Source organism: Apostichopus japonicus, chromosome 13, assembly GCF_037975245.1.
Source record: "Apostichopus japonicus isolate 1M-3 chromosome 13, ASM3797524v1, whole genome shotgun sequence".
Lineage (NCBI taxonomy): Eukaryota > Metazoa > Echinodermata > Holothuroidea > Aspidochirotida > Stichopodidae > Apostichopus > Apostichopus japonicus.
In genome coordinates this window covers 2038763-2054602 of record NC_092573.1, presented here as the reverse complement: position 1 = coordinate 2054602, position 15840 = coordinate 2038763, and the positions used below count along the sequence as shown (strand labels likewise).

General features: G+C 37.6%; 2 protein-coding genes and 1 pseudogene across 2 annotated transcripts; 1 reads left to right on the top strand and 2 right to left on the bottom strand.

Moving 5' to 3' along the window:
- Positions 1-3073: 3073 nt before the first annotated feature.
- LOC139978470 (thiol S-methyltransferase TMT1A-like) lies at positions 3074-9195 on the bottom strand. The gene is made up of 3 exons (XM_071988724.1): positions 8809-9195; positions 7039-7260; positions 3074-5818 (listed from the first exon to the last, which is right to left on the bottom strand). Exons 1-3 carry the CDS (start codon positions 9097-9099, stop codon positions 5579-5581), a joined length of 753 nt encoding a protein of 250 aa, XP_071844825.1. The 5' UTR covers positions 9100-9195; the 3' UTR covers positions 3074-5578.
- Positions 9196-11082: 1887 nt separating this feature from the next.
- Positions 11083-15555, bottom strand: LOC139979007 (thiol S-methyltransferase TMT1A-like). Its single transcript, XM_071989646.1, has 4 exons — positions 15548-15555; positions 14753-14921; positions 13601-13822; positions 11083-13204 (listed from the first exon to the last, which is right to left on the bottom strand). Exons 1-4 carry the CDS (start codon positions 15553-15555, stop codon positions 12965-12967), a joined length of 639 nt encoding a protein of 212 aa, XP_071845747.1. The 3' UTR covers positions 11083-12964.
- On the top strand, positions 15280-15360 carry LOC139979268 (U2 spliceosomal RNA; annotated as a pseudogene).
- Positions 15556-15840: the final 285 nt, after the last annotated feature.

Genomic DNA, 15840 nt, shown 5'->3' with positions numbered 1-15840 from the left:
TCGTGGATTTGTACTCATACTCGAGGCATGTTAGAAATCTAGTATAGATACTATAGTGATAAATGTACCGCCGTACTCATGTTTATACACTTACTGTACTGTAATCTCTCGTATACCATATGTTTTACCAAAGGGAATTTCTTACTCCGTACTCTTATTCTAGCATGATGAACTGCTCATGGATTTTTGTATGTACTCACGGTATTTTTTTTCGGGGGGGGGGGTCCTTTGTACTATAGTGTAAGATCGTAATCGTATATATACGCATGCTACATACTATATTAGAAGTACCATGCACGTACTCGAATTAAGGAGAATTCTTTCAGCTGTAAACAATTCGTACTGATGTAGTTGTACTCGAGGGTACACTTCTATTAGAATTCGTACTCATACTAAGGAGAATTATTTAAGCTGTGAGCAATTCGTACTCATATACAGTATAGTACTCGAGGGTATACTTCTATGAGTACTCGTATTCTTACTCTTACTGCTGTAGGGTTACATCATGTCAAATACCCTGTGTCATATAGCATAAGTCAAGTATCCGTCAGTCCAGAAAAGATAAGACATCCTGAATAGTGGCGCAAATGGGGGGGGGGGAGGCATCTTCCTTCCCCCAACCCCAATGTCAGTCGGGGATTTTTTTATTATTCCAAAATATAATTAAGACCGATTTTATAGTCTAACTATACCTCAGAATGCACCATTTGACCCCTAAACTAAGATTCCTATTATTGGAGGGTATGTGGGTGTGTATGCGTGTGTGTGTGTGGGGGGGGGGGGGGCTAACTTGACCTTACCCTGAAAAGTGTCTATACTTGAATAGAATTTCCGAAATAACTTGATTTGTACGTGTGTACGGTTATAGCATCACAGTGTCTCACGTTTGCCATATTACAGCGCCGGTAAACTGTAAAAATACTAAAGATGTTAAAAGCAGGAAGATTTAAGGTGATTTGAGAAATTCTCTAGTGAAATGGGAAGATAACCCGACAACAGCAGATATGTAATATGTTAGGCGGGAGAACACCGCTAAGCTTTCTCCTCTAGTAACTTAAAATCTAAACAGTCATTGCTTGGTAGGGAAAATTACCCAGGCGATATTCCATCATATATATGATATGATGGATTTAGGACATGCTAGTTGCAAACGTGCATGCATGTACTTAATATGCTTTTACGGTGACAGGGTTATCGGATCCCGGGATCCCCAGCCCGTCTTGAATAGGGAAAATTAAAAAGTGTCCCTTTTCTTAATTTGGAGTACCTTTTTTTTCTCAATGAATGGTATCGTTTTCTTTCTTTGTAAAGAATAGTTCCCTCGAAACAAACCTGCAATCACGGAGAAGCTAGTGTAAGATCCTTCTACCTCGAATAAGCAAACTAAAAATGCTGATAAAGTTCTTATTTAGCTTACAGATTTCTTTTTATGTCAAAACAAATGAAATTGTATATAGCATTGATAAAAATGAGAAACGAGCGAAATGGACTGTTGTATACGTCAATTGAATTTGGCAACATTATATATATATATATATATATATATATATATATATATATATATTTAACTATTGATTCGACAACCATACCACCTACTTGAAAAGAAACCATCCGTGTCTCGTGTCATGCAACGCGATCAATTACGTCATCTTTTTTTTTATGAAAATCACTTCCTAAACCAGTCATTTAACCACCCCTTCCCTACCCCCTGCTCACATTTTCATCCAACTTAAGTCTTCATATAAGCTCAAATATACCTCCTAAATTAAAGTTGTGCATGTACAGGGAACACTTGTTTTAATATGATTATCTGCGAGTTTAGTAATGATGATTAATTACATTTTTTTCTTCTATCAAATGACAAATTAATTCACCATCTGCGTGGCATAAAAATCGTTATTTACTGTTGCTAATGACGGAATATGATTCAGTTGTGAAATCACAGCAACTCAATTTGAAGAACGTTGCTATGGGGAATAAGATGGCTATGACGCAAAAATCACCACCAAAGAGCTATCAATCTTTGCCAGAAATGATCAAATGTCATCTTCTGTAAGTCAAGCACATGGATGGAGCTTATAATGGCTTGTATCGTACTAATACTTGTGGAGACACAGCCACCTAGTGATACAGGAATACCAATTTTCTATTTTTGCTCAATCTTGACGAGTAAGAATTTCACACACAAGTCTTTTCAAAACAAAAGTTCGGGAGGGTAAGGGGGAGGGGCGGGAGAAGATTGGAATTTTGAGGGAGGGATGAACAATGGAAACTGTCACTGTTACCGTCACAAGAAAACTGAATGTAGCCGATATTCATAAAGATGCGCCAAGCTGGATGCCTTTAGCCGCGTTATCGATTAACCATCTATTTCATACCCTCGACAGGTTTAAAAAAAAAACATTTTTTTTTACGTCCCAACAGAAATTCTAATCGAGGACTACACCTCCAAACTATATGGTCGGTACATTTTTAGTGCCTCACATCAGAGTATCCTTACAAGCGGCAAAATCTCTTAAGTCTTTCTAACAAACTATAGTTACTTCGGGCTATCAGCTCAAAGAATAATAATTTCACTTTGATTTCATTTTGTTCAATTTTCGTAGAATAATGCGGTTTGATTTATATGGCTGATTTAACAGATTTATTTATGACACAATCATGGATTAACATTAACATTTTCATCTGTACTGAGGAGCCGGTGTCCTCATCAATCTAAAGAAGCTTTCGAGAGATTTAGCATGAGAGATTGTTTTAAGCTAAATAACTTTAGAATTAGAATAGTTATAGAAACATAGTTAATCTAGCACTCAATTTTCTTCTTGAACTATGACCTAAATCAAGACTAAAAATTCTGCCCAAAGTCATCATATTTCAAGTTAAGTTATTTTTATTATTATTTTTTTTTCGGGTACCCATCTTATGCAGTAAAACAATCATAGAGTTCATTGTAATAAACTATTGCATTTGACAACATATGGGTAGTTTTCGCACTGCCCTTTACAAAGGCTTTGGAAAATGGCTAGAAAACCGGTATCTGTGTAGGCAGAAAATACGCAAACGTCTATCAAAGTTAAAATGATAAGAAGCAATTTATTGATTTATAGTTTTCCTTACAATATGGAAATTTTTTAAAAGCTGAATACTGGTGAAAAGTCTTTGGTCCAATGGTTTAAAAATTGTTACATAATACTTGAAAGATTCCTAATGCCACACACATTTGAAAACATGATAAAAATGGAGTTGATACGGCTAATTGAAATGAACAACGTTGTAGGTATCAAATAACCTGATACCTGGATATGGTCACTATGGAATCTCCAGTTTATCACAGACACTTGCTGCATTCATTTTGATTGTAGAGAGTGAACTTCAATGCTCATAATGATCCTTTATGTACTATATATGAAGACCAAAGTTTGATGCATTACAAAATAAAACTAATTTCTTGTAAAAAACGGTCACAATTGCATATGCCATCACCTAAAAACGGAAGTTTCTTTTTATTTCGTTTGATGCTCCTGAAATTTTAAGCTTCCATATCAGAAGTTGATTGCATTAAATCAAGATCACATTGACATTTTAACTCCCCCCCCCCAAAAAAAAAAAATTGTACTGGTATGGACAAGTTCATGTGGTGGAAAAACCAACAATGTTCACAGTTCACACACAAAGAAATTACTGTTGAGGGGGAACTCATTAATGCACAATAGAACTTTTACAGATGGAATGATTATATGAATTAAAATATGAAATATATATGAATGATTATAATAAATGTATACAAAAATAAAGGAAGAAGTAAATGTGATCATTCGTTTTGACTTCTGACCAAATCATACATGTGCTAGACTTTTCCTTTCACCAATCCCTTTTTACCCTTCTTCTCCCCTACCCCCACCCCCAACCTCCCTGACCTTTAATGTCTAGCAGGTCTAGAGGTAACAGTCTTATAATTCAGCAATGTCTGTACACCAGGAAGGAAGAGGAATTGGTTGGTGACCCTGCAGTGGGTCAACAGAGGTGTGGTACTAAAATATTACACATTTATTGTTAGCTAGGTAGATAGGAGTGCGTACGTAATGATGAGATAGGTAAGGGTGGGGTAGTTCATACATGACCACTATCACAACAACACATCTGCTAGATCAACTAACTTTTACTGGAAACAAAGTGATGTGAAAATTATACAGAAAATAGAGATTATTGTCACAAGAATGAACTTACAGCAGGAATTGTATATCTGAGCATCTAACCGCAAGAATGCCAGAAAAAAGCAACAAATTCCCAGCAAATTATTGTAATGCTGAAGTTTATCTTGAGGAGCCAGCTGACCAAGCCATGTACAGTAACACTAACACATAACAGAATACCCCTGAATACACCTACATAAGAAATACATCTGTGGTGGTTACAATCCTTTACTGACTCCTAATATATGTGAGTTATTACACATTTGAATCCCACTATTGAAAATTCTGTGTCCGCCTAATGAAACACTAGCAAACATTCAAATTTTCCTTGTCCCTGGTGCAGTTCCAAGGGACATAAGATCAGAGAATTATGCTTAAAGGTATGTTATCTAACCCTGATTTTACCTTACTCCTTCCTCTGTATGAAACCTCTATCATTCTTGGATAAGTCAAGCATTTTTGTTTTAATGTTCACCCACATGAATATCTTTGACCAATTAGGATGATCACATGACATGATTATTAGAGTCAGCACAATGACATGAAAACAATGGTGATTATTGCGTCCTTCTGTGTTTTTCCTTCAACTTTTGAATTTTATGCTTGCAGTCTTTTTGTAAAGGCTTCCTCTAACACTGTACAACAACAGGCCAGACAGCAAGATTTCTGAGTTGTGGGGGCACCAAAAATTTAAGGGCCCAATATGCCTGCATGGCTACAGTAGGAGCCTGTAAAAACATCCACTTGATTACACCATGCTAGTCATTAGAGTATGTCTTCAAACAATCTAAGATGTAAAAAAGTATAATCAAAAAAACTTCTGGAATAGAAGAAGAAGAAAGTAGTGAAAACCCACAAATTTCAATCATTACAGCTGCCACTGTGCAAACACAAAGTAAACTTCAAAGTACATGTAAATGAGATCAGTTAAGAAGTGACACATCATACAAGGCAGTGAGAGCTACAGTTCTGTGTTTCAAGGAATTCAAATTTGAATTTTGAAAGACTGAAAATACTGCAAAAAAATGAATGGATTATCGGTGGCTGGTTAAAACATGAACAAGCTGGAAAAAGCAATGGAAAATTAGACAAGCAAGCGAGCAAGCATGAAATTTTTGCAAAAAGACTGGTTTTGGAGAAAGTATCTACTGTAAAATTAATTCAGAGTGGCTACAATGATAAAGACAATTGGTTGAGAATTTATGATGCTTCAAATAATTGACAAGTATGGTGTTCATTAAAAATTAATGTAGTAAAGGCAATGTCCTTTCCCTACAGAGTCACAAATAAGTAGTACTAAATCAATCCTTAAAACTAGTTAACTACAGTAATGCTAGAGAGAGGAGCACCCAGTGAATCACAGACTAGGCTTACGGCATCCACATTCACTTCGTTGCACATCCGTAGATGTGGGGACGAAGGAAAAATGGAAACTTTTCAGAGCCCTCCCCCTGCCGGTAATCTACTGCTTTAAAGCCAGCTCGGTCGATGAAGGTCCACGTGCTCTTGGCGCAGTCACAATCAGCGAGGACCTTCATGATAGGATGCATCAATCTTTGGCCGATGTGAGTCCAACTGTTGTAGTACTCATCTCTGACATGCTCCACGAAGTAGTACTTTCCATTCTAGAAGTAAGGAAAGGTTGACAAAAGATGTAAAAACATGGGTAGTCTAGAAACTTGCTAATTATGAACATATGTGGTTGTAAAAATACTGGGGGGGGAAAAGCACTACCGCTTCTAATTTTGTACTTTTTGACGCTTCATGCGTCAAGACAGGCAAATACTGTATGAAATTGAAGCAATCTTGTCATTTATGGAGAGAATCTTTGAAATGGTTTTTGGGAGTAAATATTTTCAGACTGTATTTCATATGTATTTTTCCCAGAATCTGTTGGTAGCTGAGAGGTAAGGTACAGGTCTGAAGACAATCTGCCAAAACAGACAATAAAAACAGCGTCAGGAGTGATGAAGCTATGGATAAAAATTGACGCCATGAAAATGAAACAGTAAAACATGTCATTTAGCTATTGGGACCATTAGGTTTTATGTGCTGGATTATATTCGAAGCAGTACTCTCAGAGGTCACTTGTAGGTACGTACTGTATCTCCGTAAAGCTATCCATCATCCAATATTTACCAGGCAGTCAGTTATCCATAATTTTCTTAAAATCTTAAATATTGGATTATATTTGGCGTTTGACATCATACTCATCTCAGTACTAACTGAAACGGATGTGACCACATACATACAGGAATTTTAACTATAGGTATGTAGTTAGAATATACAACTTAATACTGTACTGTACATGCGTACAGGGCTCAGACAGAGAAATAACAAGTCACAATCCAATGCAAACTTCAGTTTGAGCATAAACAACAACATGAACAATGCTCACATGATTATAATGTACTTGTCAACATTCTCAAAGCTTGTTACTTCAAACAGATAGGTTGAACTAATATTACAAGGATATCTGAATATGTTTGATCAACAACTTAAAGTGATTACCAAAACAGTGAGTTTACAGTATCTGCCTGTGATTTCTTTTTTTCACTTCACTGAGAAGACTGAATGTTATAAAATGTGCCTGTGGCATACTTAACCACTCAATGAGTGATTTATCATGTATTACTGCACACTAATGAATTAATTTTGATAAAGTAAATAGAAGAAAATACTTCAAATTTAGCAGCAAAGTGTGTTAATACAGTAGACTTGATTTATTTGTTACGTTTTCTTCTTGTTTCTACAAACATATGTAGTAAGACTTGTAACACTAGAGTAGCATTTGAATTGATTTGCCAGACATCATATCTGGCACTAAAATATCCAGATCACTTACTGGTTTCAGGACTCTTTTGATCTCATTCATGGCAGCCTCTGTGTTATTGACTGAGCAGAGGACGTAGGTGCCAACTACTGCATCTATGCTCCCGTCCTTTACTTCTGCACTGATGTCCTCAATGCTGCCATCTATGATGTTCAACAACTGCACATGTGATGCTGCACTGGCAGATTCTTGTAGGTGCTTGGCACAATGGATGTTGGGCTCCAAAGCTAACACCTGTTGGAGCATTAAAATGAAAGATTGGATAGTCTACAGGTGCTACTGACAGTGTGACATTTCCAGGAGAAAAGATGTACACATCCTTACTGTATGTACACAGCAATGGGGAAAAGAGCCTCAGTTTACTTCAAATGTGCTCATCAAATTTTAAAAACCACTACATTTTCTTGTTTTGGGGATGGGAAATAGGAGATGGGGTTATATATTTGATAACAATTTCACATGCACATTCAAAGGCATAAATCACCAAAGTTAATCTGCATTAGGGCTAATATAGTAATCTATATTAGCATTAGTATATGGGTCAATCCATGCCAAATCAACAGATTTTTGGGTTGATTCCACGTTGACCCTCTCAGAATCGCCTGAAATTGATATGGTGTCTTGCCACATGTCTCAAAGGATGAAATTGGGCAAAAAAAACTTATAAAAACTTTTTGGTTGCTAGGATATGGCCATGCCAAGCAACCAAATCCAAGTTGCATTTTATGAGCCTTATGTATCCCAGTAACCAAAATGTTTTTTGCCCTGGTCAAACCATCAACAAACTCACATAGCTGAAGGATAGAAATAAACTACTGAGCAAAATCAGGGAGATCATTATGACAGAGCTATCTTTAAAAGAACATTATTGCCCTTACTAGATCATGAATTTACCACATACCATTGTCAATATGTACTATAATTGTTTGACAGTTTAAGCTTGTTGTTGTGCTCAATATTAATGGCAAACATAAAAAGATTCTGAGCTTACAGCATCCACAATCAAGAACTTGTACAAATTTGATGTTTCCTTATTCCTCTGCGGTAATTTTTGCCGTTTTGTTTCCGGCTGTGTAGATTAAATTGCAATTGAAAAAGTGATAACAACTTGACTTTAAACAAGGCAACTACAGTGTCTATCAGTAGGCCCTACAACTGCATATGTATAACACAGCAAATGCAACTTTACAAGACACATGAAGTTACCATAACTCCATCTTCCCTGTTAAGTACAAGGCTATTCTGATTTATCGTCCTGCAAGAAAACCTCGTAAAAGCTGCTTACCTGAATCAAATTTGCTGCAGTTTGATGGTACCGTATTCTCCACCACTTAATGAAAAATATCATATTTGAAACCAAAGATTTTACTTTACTCCAACAACACTGGCATTTAAATTAAAGCCTAGGCTTACAACTTACAGTGTTGTCTATTTAAATGAATATTGTGTATCAATTGATGAGTGTGCCTGTTGGACTAACCTCCTACTAGATGAAGTGCTTTCACTACAATCAAACTAAAATTGGCAAATCAGATGCCTACACCTGGGGAGAAATACACAAAGCGTAGGCTGACCAAAACGAATATATCTTTCGCAGAAGTGGGCCTACGAAAATCTACACGGTGTGTGCGGTTAGGACAGGTTAGTGTGGGTCTAACGTTAGCATAGGCTATTGTAAGACTACAGTAGGTTATAGTATACGCGTTGCCAATGCCGTGATTGCACGTCAGGAAAGGGCCTTGGCCTAACATCAAGCTTCAATATTTTCATGTTGTAGCCTACCTTGCTGCTCTCTGGAAAGAAATTAAAGTTTGCACCAGTCCCTGCACCAATCTCAAGTACTACCAATTCACCATTTTCTTTTTGTATTTGCTTCATGGAAGCAAACACATTAGACTTAATTTGGCCAACTGCTTCATTTGACGAATGGGCAAACTTAGTCAAGAACCATGCCATTGCTCTTGGCTTTAACCACTGATATAAGGACACAAATAACCTAATAAAGATGACTGTTAGAATAACATAGATTAAAATCTTTTGATAAGAGTCTCCATCGGTTTTTTCGAGAGCCATTTTGCAGACAATTCTATGATGCCAAACCTTACTTCGATGAAGGTGTTTCGGATGAAGGCACTGACAGTTGTGCTAGTAGCAATAGTAGAGTGGCATGCTATACTGTACCGTACCTAGAGTCAGAGATTATGTTATCTTGATATGAGAGTATGTATTTTTTATTGTAATATATGAAAGGGACTACACCTATTGTGATCGTTCGAAAAGCGTGTAACTCATAGAAATTGAACTTCAATGGTGTAACCCTAACAACTTTCCAGTTATCGCCAAAGTTGAAGCAATTATAACTTACAACAGTGATGATTAAAACGTTTGTGACTGAATCCTCATGCAAGACTGATGACGTTCTATGTTAGCTTTTGCAGAATATGATCGGTATTGGATGGCCGGTGTAGTCATAAAATGATAGAACATAGAATTGGATGATATTGCTTCCGGAATGCAAGATGCTTATCTATATTGCATAAAAAAATTACAACTCCGAGGGTGCCCGATATATCAGTTCAAGCCCATGGAACGCGAACTTCCGCAGAATCTGTTTTTTATCATGGTTTACTTTAAAATGAATGTTAATTAAAATGGTAACCTATTCAAGAAAAAGTGAGAAAAGTTCAGATCTGGGCGTCGAGACCTTAGGCCCGTTTTTTGCACTCTTCAAATATCTCATATTTCTGCTGTCCCCGATTACTCACCTCGTCAGGCATGGTGACTCGAAGAGAATTTGACACAATATACAACATCTGTCCAAATCATTTTATCAGTAAAGATTTTCGTATCTCAGTCAACTTTGGAGATATACTTGGACTTTCTGTTCATTAACTGTTCCAACGGAGCGGTTGGGGTTGGGTTAGATGTGTTTATTATTGTACCAACTAGTTTTATCACTACATTAATTATTCTTCACATAAAATTCACAAGAAGTTTCCGAAACTGACGGCAATGCTCTCATTTGGCCAGCTTCGGTAATACTTAAAACGTGAAGGGAATGCACGGTAACCATGCGATCTAAATCATGTGATATCATAAGTTTTTAAATACCGAACAGTTGACTATAACATGGCGCCATATCCCCTTGCGTATATTGCGTAAAAGAGACTGCACTATTCTTTATCCCTCTATATTGTTCTCATGTTACCTAGTTGACTCCAGGCCTGGTGCTGTAGTCCCCCTGACCCACACCCCTTTGTCTGGTCTGGTTAAAGCATTCAATTCTTGCAATCTTTGATAGCTACTGGATCTCCGAGGAACGTCCTTTGCTGACACACAATCGTTGTATATCTTAAATATACTAATTAGATGGTTATCCTACATGGTCTGCTTGTGGACAATGTGTGCTTTAACTATTCTTTTGGAATTCGTCTTTTTGACCTCAAATGACCTGTGACAATAGTAAGTTTGCGGTGGTAAAACATTTGCTCATAAAAAATCACTTCTTTGGACAAATTTTGATGTCACATATTATAAGCACTGTGGAGATTCCTTATGAATCACTGTAGGCATGTCTTCAACATGTTAAAGGTATGCTGTATTGGCCCCAAAATATGCCAGAAATTCAAATATGGTCACCATTAGTCAAAATTTCTAAACTGTTTTTATTACCACCTCGGAGGAAGTTTACCACATTGGGACATTCAGTTACCTTGCATGTGTATTTAGAATGTCTGGGAACAGCTTGAACAGTAAAGACCTCCAGGAAAGTACTTTTTGAAAACGTCTAGCAATTATAGCACGCTATAATTTGGTACCTATACAGAGAACCCATGGGACAATATTGGTATGTGATATATCCCTGCTACTATATTTTCAGTACTGTGGACACTCCCTAATAAGACCAAACTGGTAGCATGTCATCCAACCAAACCCATGACAATTTCCTAATGGATCAATGGATCAATAGTCTGACCTATGCACTAGAGGGGCAGTTACTGTAATGTCTTCTTACTTGAGGGTCCAAAATAAAGTAAAATAAGAAAATGACAACAGTTCTTGCTGGTGTATATCTCTCTTTATTGACATGACTGCATACCAATATAACAATATGTGTGAAGAATAAGGGCTTCCAGTTATATCAAAGTTTAAGCTACTACTGCAGTGTAGGGGGAAGAGAGAAGGAGATGAACAGTGTTCTTGCCTAAATAGTAGTAGCAAAATGAATATTCATATTATAATACTAGTTACATGCCAATTAACAGCATGCATAATAATTCCACAAATGGTACAACACTGGCCGCATGGTAACAGCACAATAATAAATCGCTCGTTGCACGATACTTTTTGCATCTTCACAGAATAATGAAGGTATATATCAGGAACGACTAACCCTCAACAAGTAACTACAGTAGTCCTCTGGGTCTTGGGTCATACCCCCCCCCCTCCAAATTTGATACATCAACATACTAAATATGACATCTGTCCATGTTGAAATATTGTGTAAAACATGGTTTTCACAATTTGACCCCTGGTGAACTCAAACGACCATGGACCTCCGCCCACATTAGGCTTCTTAACAGGTACAATTACATTCCAAATATGCGATATTATGTTTAGGGAAGTACGTTAGCATAGAGAGACAGGTAAAAGGGGAGTAAAGTAAATGTTAGACGTTTTTTGACTAGTCAAATGACCTTTCACCTCGACCAGAAGTATTATTAGTCTCCTTAAATTTGATATGGTACATTTACAAACAAAATATGAGATCTGTCCAAGGTTCTCTTCTTGAAATATCATATTCACAAGGTTTTCACAATTTGACCTCTGATGACCCCAAAAGACCTTTGACTCCCACAAAAAACACTCGGAGTTTCGTACTCTATGTCTTTCATATTCATATTAAATTTGAGGTCTGCCAAAGCTTATCTTCTTCAGATTTCTTGTTTACAATGTTTTCACAATTTGACCCTTGGTGACCCAAATGACCTTTGACCACCGCAAAATACGAGAGGCTTCTTCTACTCAATGTGGTACTTCTACACACCAAATATTAGGTCTGCCCAAGCTTCCCTTTTTGAGATATCTTGTTTACAATGTTTTCACAATTTGACCTTTGGTGACCCTAAATGACCTTTGACCACCACAAAATACTAGAGGCTTCTTCTACTTAATGTGTTACTTCTACACACCAAATATTAGGTCTACCCAAGCTTCCCTTTTTGAGATATCATGTTTACAAGGTTTTCACAATTTGACCCTTGGTGACCCCAAATGACCTTTGACATCCAGTCCTCCACAAAAAACATGCTTCTTGTAGTCAATGTGGTACTTCTACACACTAAATATGAAATTGGTCTAACATTCTCTTCTTCAGATGTCGTGTTCACAAGCTACGCAAAAAAACATCCCAAAACTCACTGTGTAAATATCTTCTAGAGACAAGGGGGTGCATAAGATGCCTCTAGAGTCCCTATGGATACTGAGTGCAAGCAGGCCTCAACAATACTAACTTTCATTTCCAGGGCATCGCTAACTCTCGAACAAGGTTCATTTGTAGTCCTCTCCTGGGAATTTACGGAGGACAAGTTACAGACTAAAGTTGCTCTCCCTGCACACTTCGTGCCATTGCATGAAGCTGCCAATAAGAAACAGGAAGGCTGATGATACATATTTGACCATAGACAACGCTTTAAAAATATATGAAAACTAGTTAGGAAATAAATATTCTTCAACTATGATTTATAAAATTAGAACTATAGTACGGTAATATGAAGCAAATATGTATGTAAGTGTGAAAGACCATAGTATACAAAAAGAATAGATTATCAAGATATGATCAGTGACGTATGAAAGACCATAGTATACAAAATGAATAGGTTTTCAAGAGATGAGCAGTGACGTGCACTTTGATGAGGGCCCTGGACCTCATGAATGCTCATTTTGCTGCATACCCATAAATATGGGGCCGCAGGAAAAGCGCATACCCATTTGGAACTGTCATCCGATGATAATTAAGTTCTTTAAAGCCAGCTCTTTCGATGAAAGTCCACGTGTTCTTGGCGCAGTCACAACCGGCGAAAAACTTCATGATAGGATGCATCAATCGTTGGCTGATGTGAGTCCAACTGTTGTAGTAATCATCTCTGACATGCTCCACAAAGTAGTACTTTCCATTCTAAAAACAAATAGGTTGATACGATGTAAACCTTCATGAAAAGTTTGGAAACATAATTTGTTGTAAGATATGTCTGATTAGTCCCTGCCATCTGTTATATGATAACACAAAAGCCTGGGAATATAACGTTCTAGAACTCACTAAGGTGGATCCGGCATACCAAGTTTGTTAAATCAATTGCAGTCTTAATGTTGAATAAGTGCAGGTAGTACAAATTACCATTGGCAACCAAAACGTAAGAAAGCTGCTTTTAATTGGTTGCAATTTGATATGTCAACTTTCTCTTTTATTCTGATGAAATTTTAAGGAACTCTTTTTTATGCTGCACTGGGATAATTTGTTGTTTTTCGGCGGTCATTGGGAAAGTGCAAAGAGGAATATTTTTAAATCACTCACTGGTTTCAGGACTCTTTTTATCTCATTCAAGGCAGCTTCCGTGTTATTGACTGAGCAGAGAACATAGGTGCCAACTACTGCATCTATGCTCCCGTCCTTTACTTCTGCACTGATGTCCTCAATGCTGCCATCAATGATGTCCAACAACTGCACATGTGATGCTGCACTGGCAGATTCTTGTAGGTACTTGACACAATGGATGTTGGGCTCCAAAGCTAACACCTGTTACAGTTCAAAAAAAAAAGAAGTATCACAACAAAAATATATATAAAATAATGAAAATGAAAATTTAGGTTTTTTCACAATATATAGGTTAAGATTTAAGTCCAGTCGAGACTATTGAGCTTCATCAATCAGAGATCCACATCAAGTAGAGGCATTTGACCTTAACCAATCAGAGTCGTTTAAAGTGGAGTCTTTGACCTTTACTAGTCAGAGATCCACATCAAGTGGAGTCTTTTTACCTTCACCAATCAGAGTCTTTTTAAATATATAGTCTTTTGCATGCAAGTAGTCAAGTCGAGTCTTCAGACCATAAAAGTTGGACCTGGATTGAATCATTACCACATGTCGATACTATATAGTATGACTATGAGCATGACATTTAGATTGTAGCTGTACATGGCCTAAAGGCCTACAGTCCAAACGTCAAGAGGTAGATGCTAAGTGCAAAGCAGGTCATTTTGTAACTCTCCAAGGGTAACCGGTCTCCTAACAACATCAAACAAAGTCAGCAATGGCTTGGCCAAGTTAGCCAAGTCTGTATAGTGTACACGGTAAGACTTAGTCTTGCCTGTACCAATTGATTAGTCAGGTCAAGGGCCTAGTAATATATATACAGGCTACTAGTATACATTATTGTACGGTGTTGGACCTAACCTAATTAAGTTACTTTCATCATATTTTACCTTGCTGCCGTCTGGAAAAAATTTAAAATTTGCACCCGCTCCAGCTCCAATTTCAAGCACTACTAGCACTCCATTTTCCTTTTGCAATTGCCTCATAGAAGCGAATACCTGAGACTTAACTTGGCCCACGGCATTATTTGATACATACACGAGCCTTTTCAAACCCCGTGCAAGTACCCTCGGTTGCAGCCACCGGTATATTAATACGATTATCCTAATAGAGGTGACAATTAGGATAACGTACATGAAAAGTTGTTGACAGAGGTGGCCATCTGCGAGACTGCGTTGGAATGACATACTCACAAAATTCCAACTGTTCTGCTTCATCACAGCACTTGTAGAGGCCGGGCGGGAGAGAGAGAGAGACAGTTCGCAAAGAAGATATGACACAACCAGAGTCAGAGCTGAACTGCCTTGTATTTTACTTAACATGCCACACCCGGTGTACTGTAGCAGTATACCACCTTTAACATTCTATCTACATTACAACAAGATACAAAAACAATGGACAATTACATAACACACATTCCACATATACCTCTATACAGTTACCACTGGTGCAACCTGCAGAGGTATAGTATATGCTTGGTCGAGTACACGGTACGTATCCGTTTAGCTTGTCTCAAACCTATATAGATACGTGGGGTGCTATTTAGGTGTCGTACAACATGTAATTGTTCCATTGACTTACCCACTAAATTGGTCACATTCCAAGGCCGCTAGAGCATAGACAGAAGTTTTCAGGTGACATGTATAATACCCACTGATCTGATCGCTTCTCGGCCTTTTGGCTAAGATCATGTGTAGTATCTGTTCCCTTTCGAGGGGAATATTAGGTGATGCACACCTGACGATGATCACACAGTCACAGTCCCGATGCAAGGGGACTGGGATTGAGAGTGGATCAGTAGTTCGGTAGTTTGGTTTTCGTGCCCAGGTTCTTTCCTGGGTGACTTTTTCTTAAAAAGTATCTGTACACGTTAGTATACCCACCATACAATAGTTGATGGCTTGAGCTATCACAGTACATTCAACTTACGCCACCATATCCGTTTGAGCTAGATCAACTCAAAGGTTAGTATAGTGCCCCCAATCCATCTACCAGCTCTCGCTGTGGAATCATCTTGCTTCTATCACCTTCAATCCTCCAGATTTTTGGTGTGGCATATTATGAATTGGGGTGGGGATAACATATAGGGGGACATATAGGCTAACACAACCGGAGAAAACTCGATCCCTGAACATAACACATGAGGAGAGATGGTAATTGTCAAATCGTAGGTTAAAGGTCAAACATGTTGTCTAACATGTTGTTAAAGGTCAAACAATCCA

Bases quoted from the DNA above. Each gene is read 5' to 3' on its own strand.
- LOC139978470 (XM_071988724.1), bottom strand. From the start codon at position 9,099: ATGGCTCTCGAAAAAACCGATGGAGACTCTTATCAAAAGATTTTAATC. The intron at 7,261-8,808 runs GTAGGCTACAAC...ATGCTCCAACAG, and splicing joins TCTTTCCAGAGAGCAGCAAG to GTGTTAGCTTTGGAGCCCAA. The intron at 5,819-7,038 runs GTAAGTGATCTG...CCTTACTTCTAG, and splicing joins TCAAAAGAGTCCTGAAACCA to AATGGAAAGTACTACTTCGT.
- LOC139979007 (XM_071989646.1), bottom strand. The intron at 13,823-14,752 runs GTACGTTATCCT...GAACTGTAACAG, and splicing joins CTCTGTCAACAACTTTTCAT to GTGTTAGCTTTGGAGCCCAA. The intron at 13,205-13,600 runs GTGAGTGATTTA...ATTTGTTTTTAG, and splicing joins TAAAAAGAGTCCTGAAACCA to AATGGAAAGTACTACTTTGT.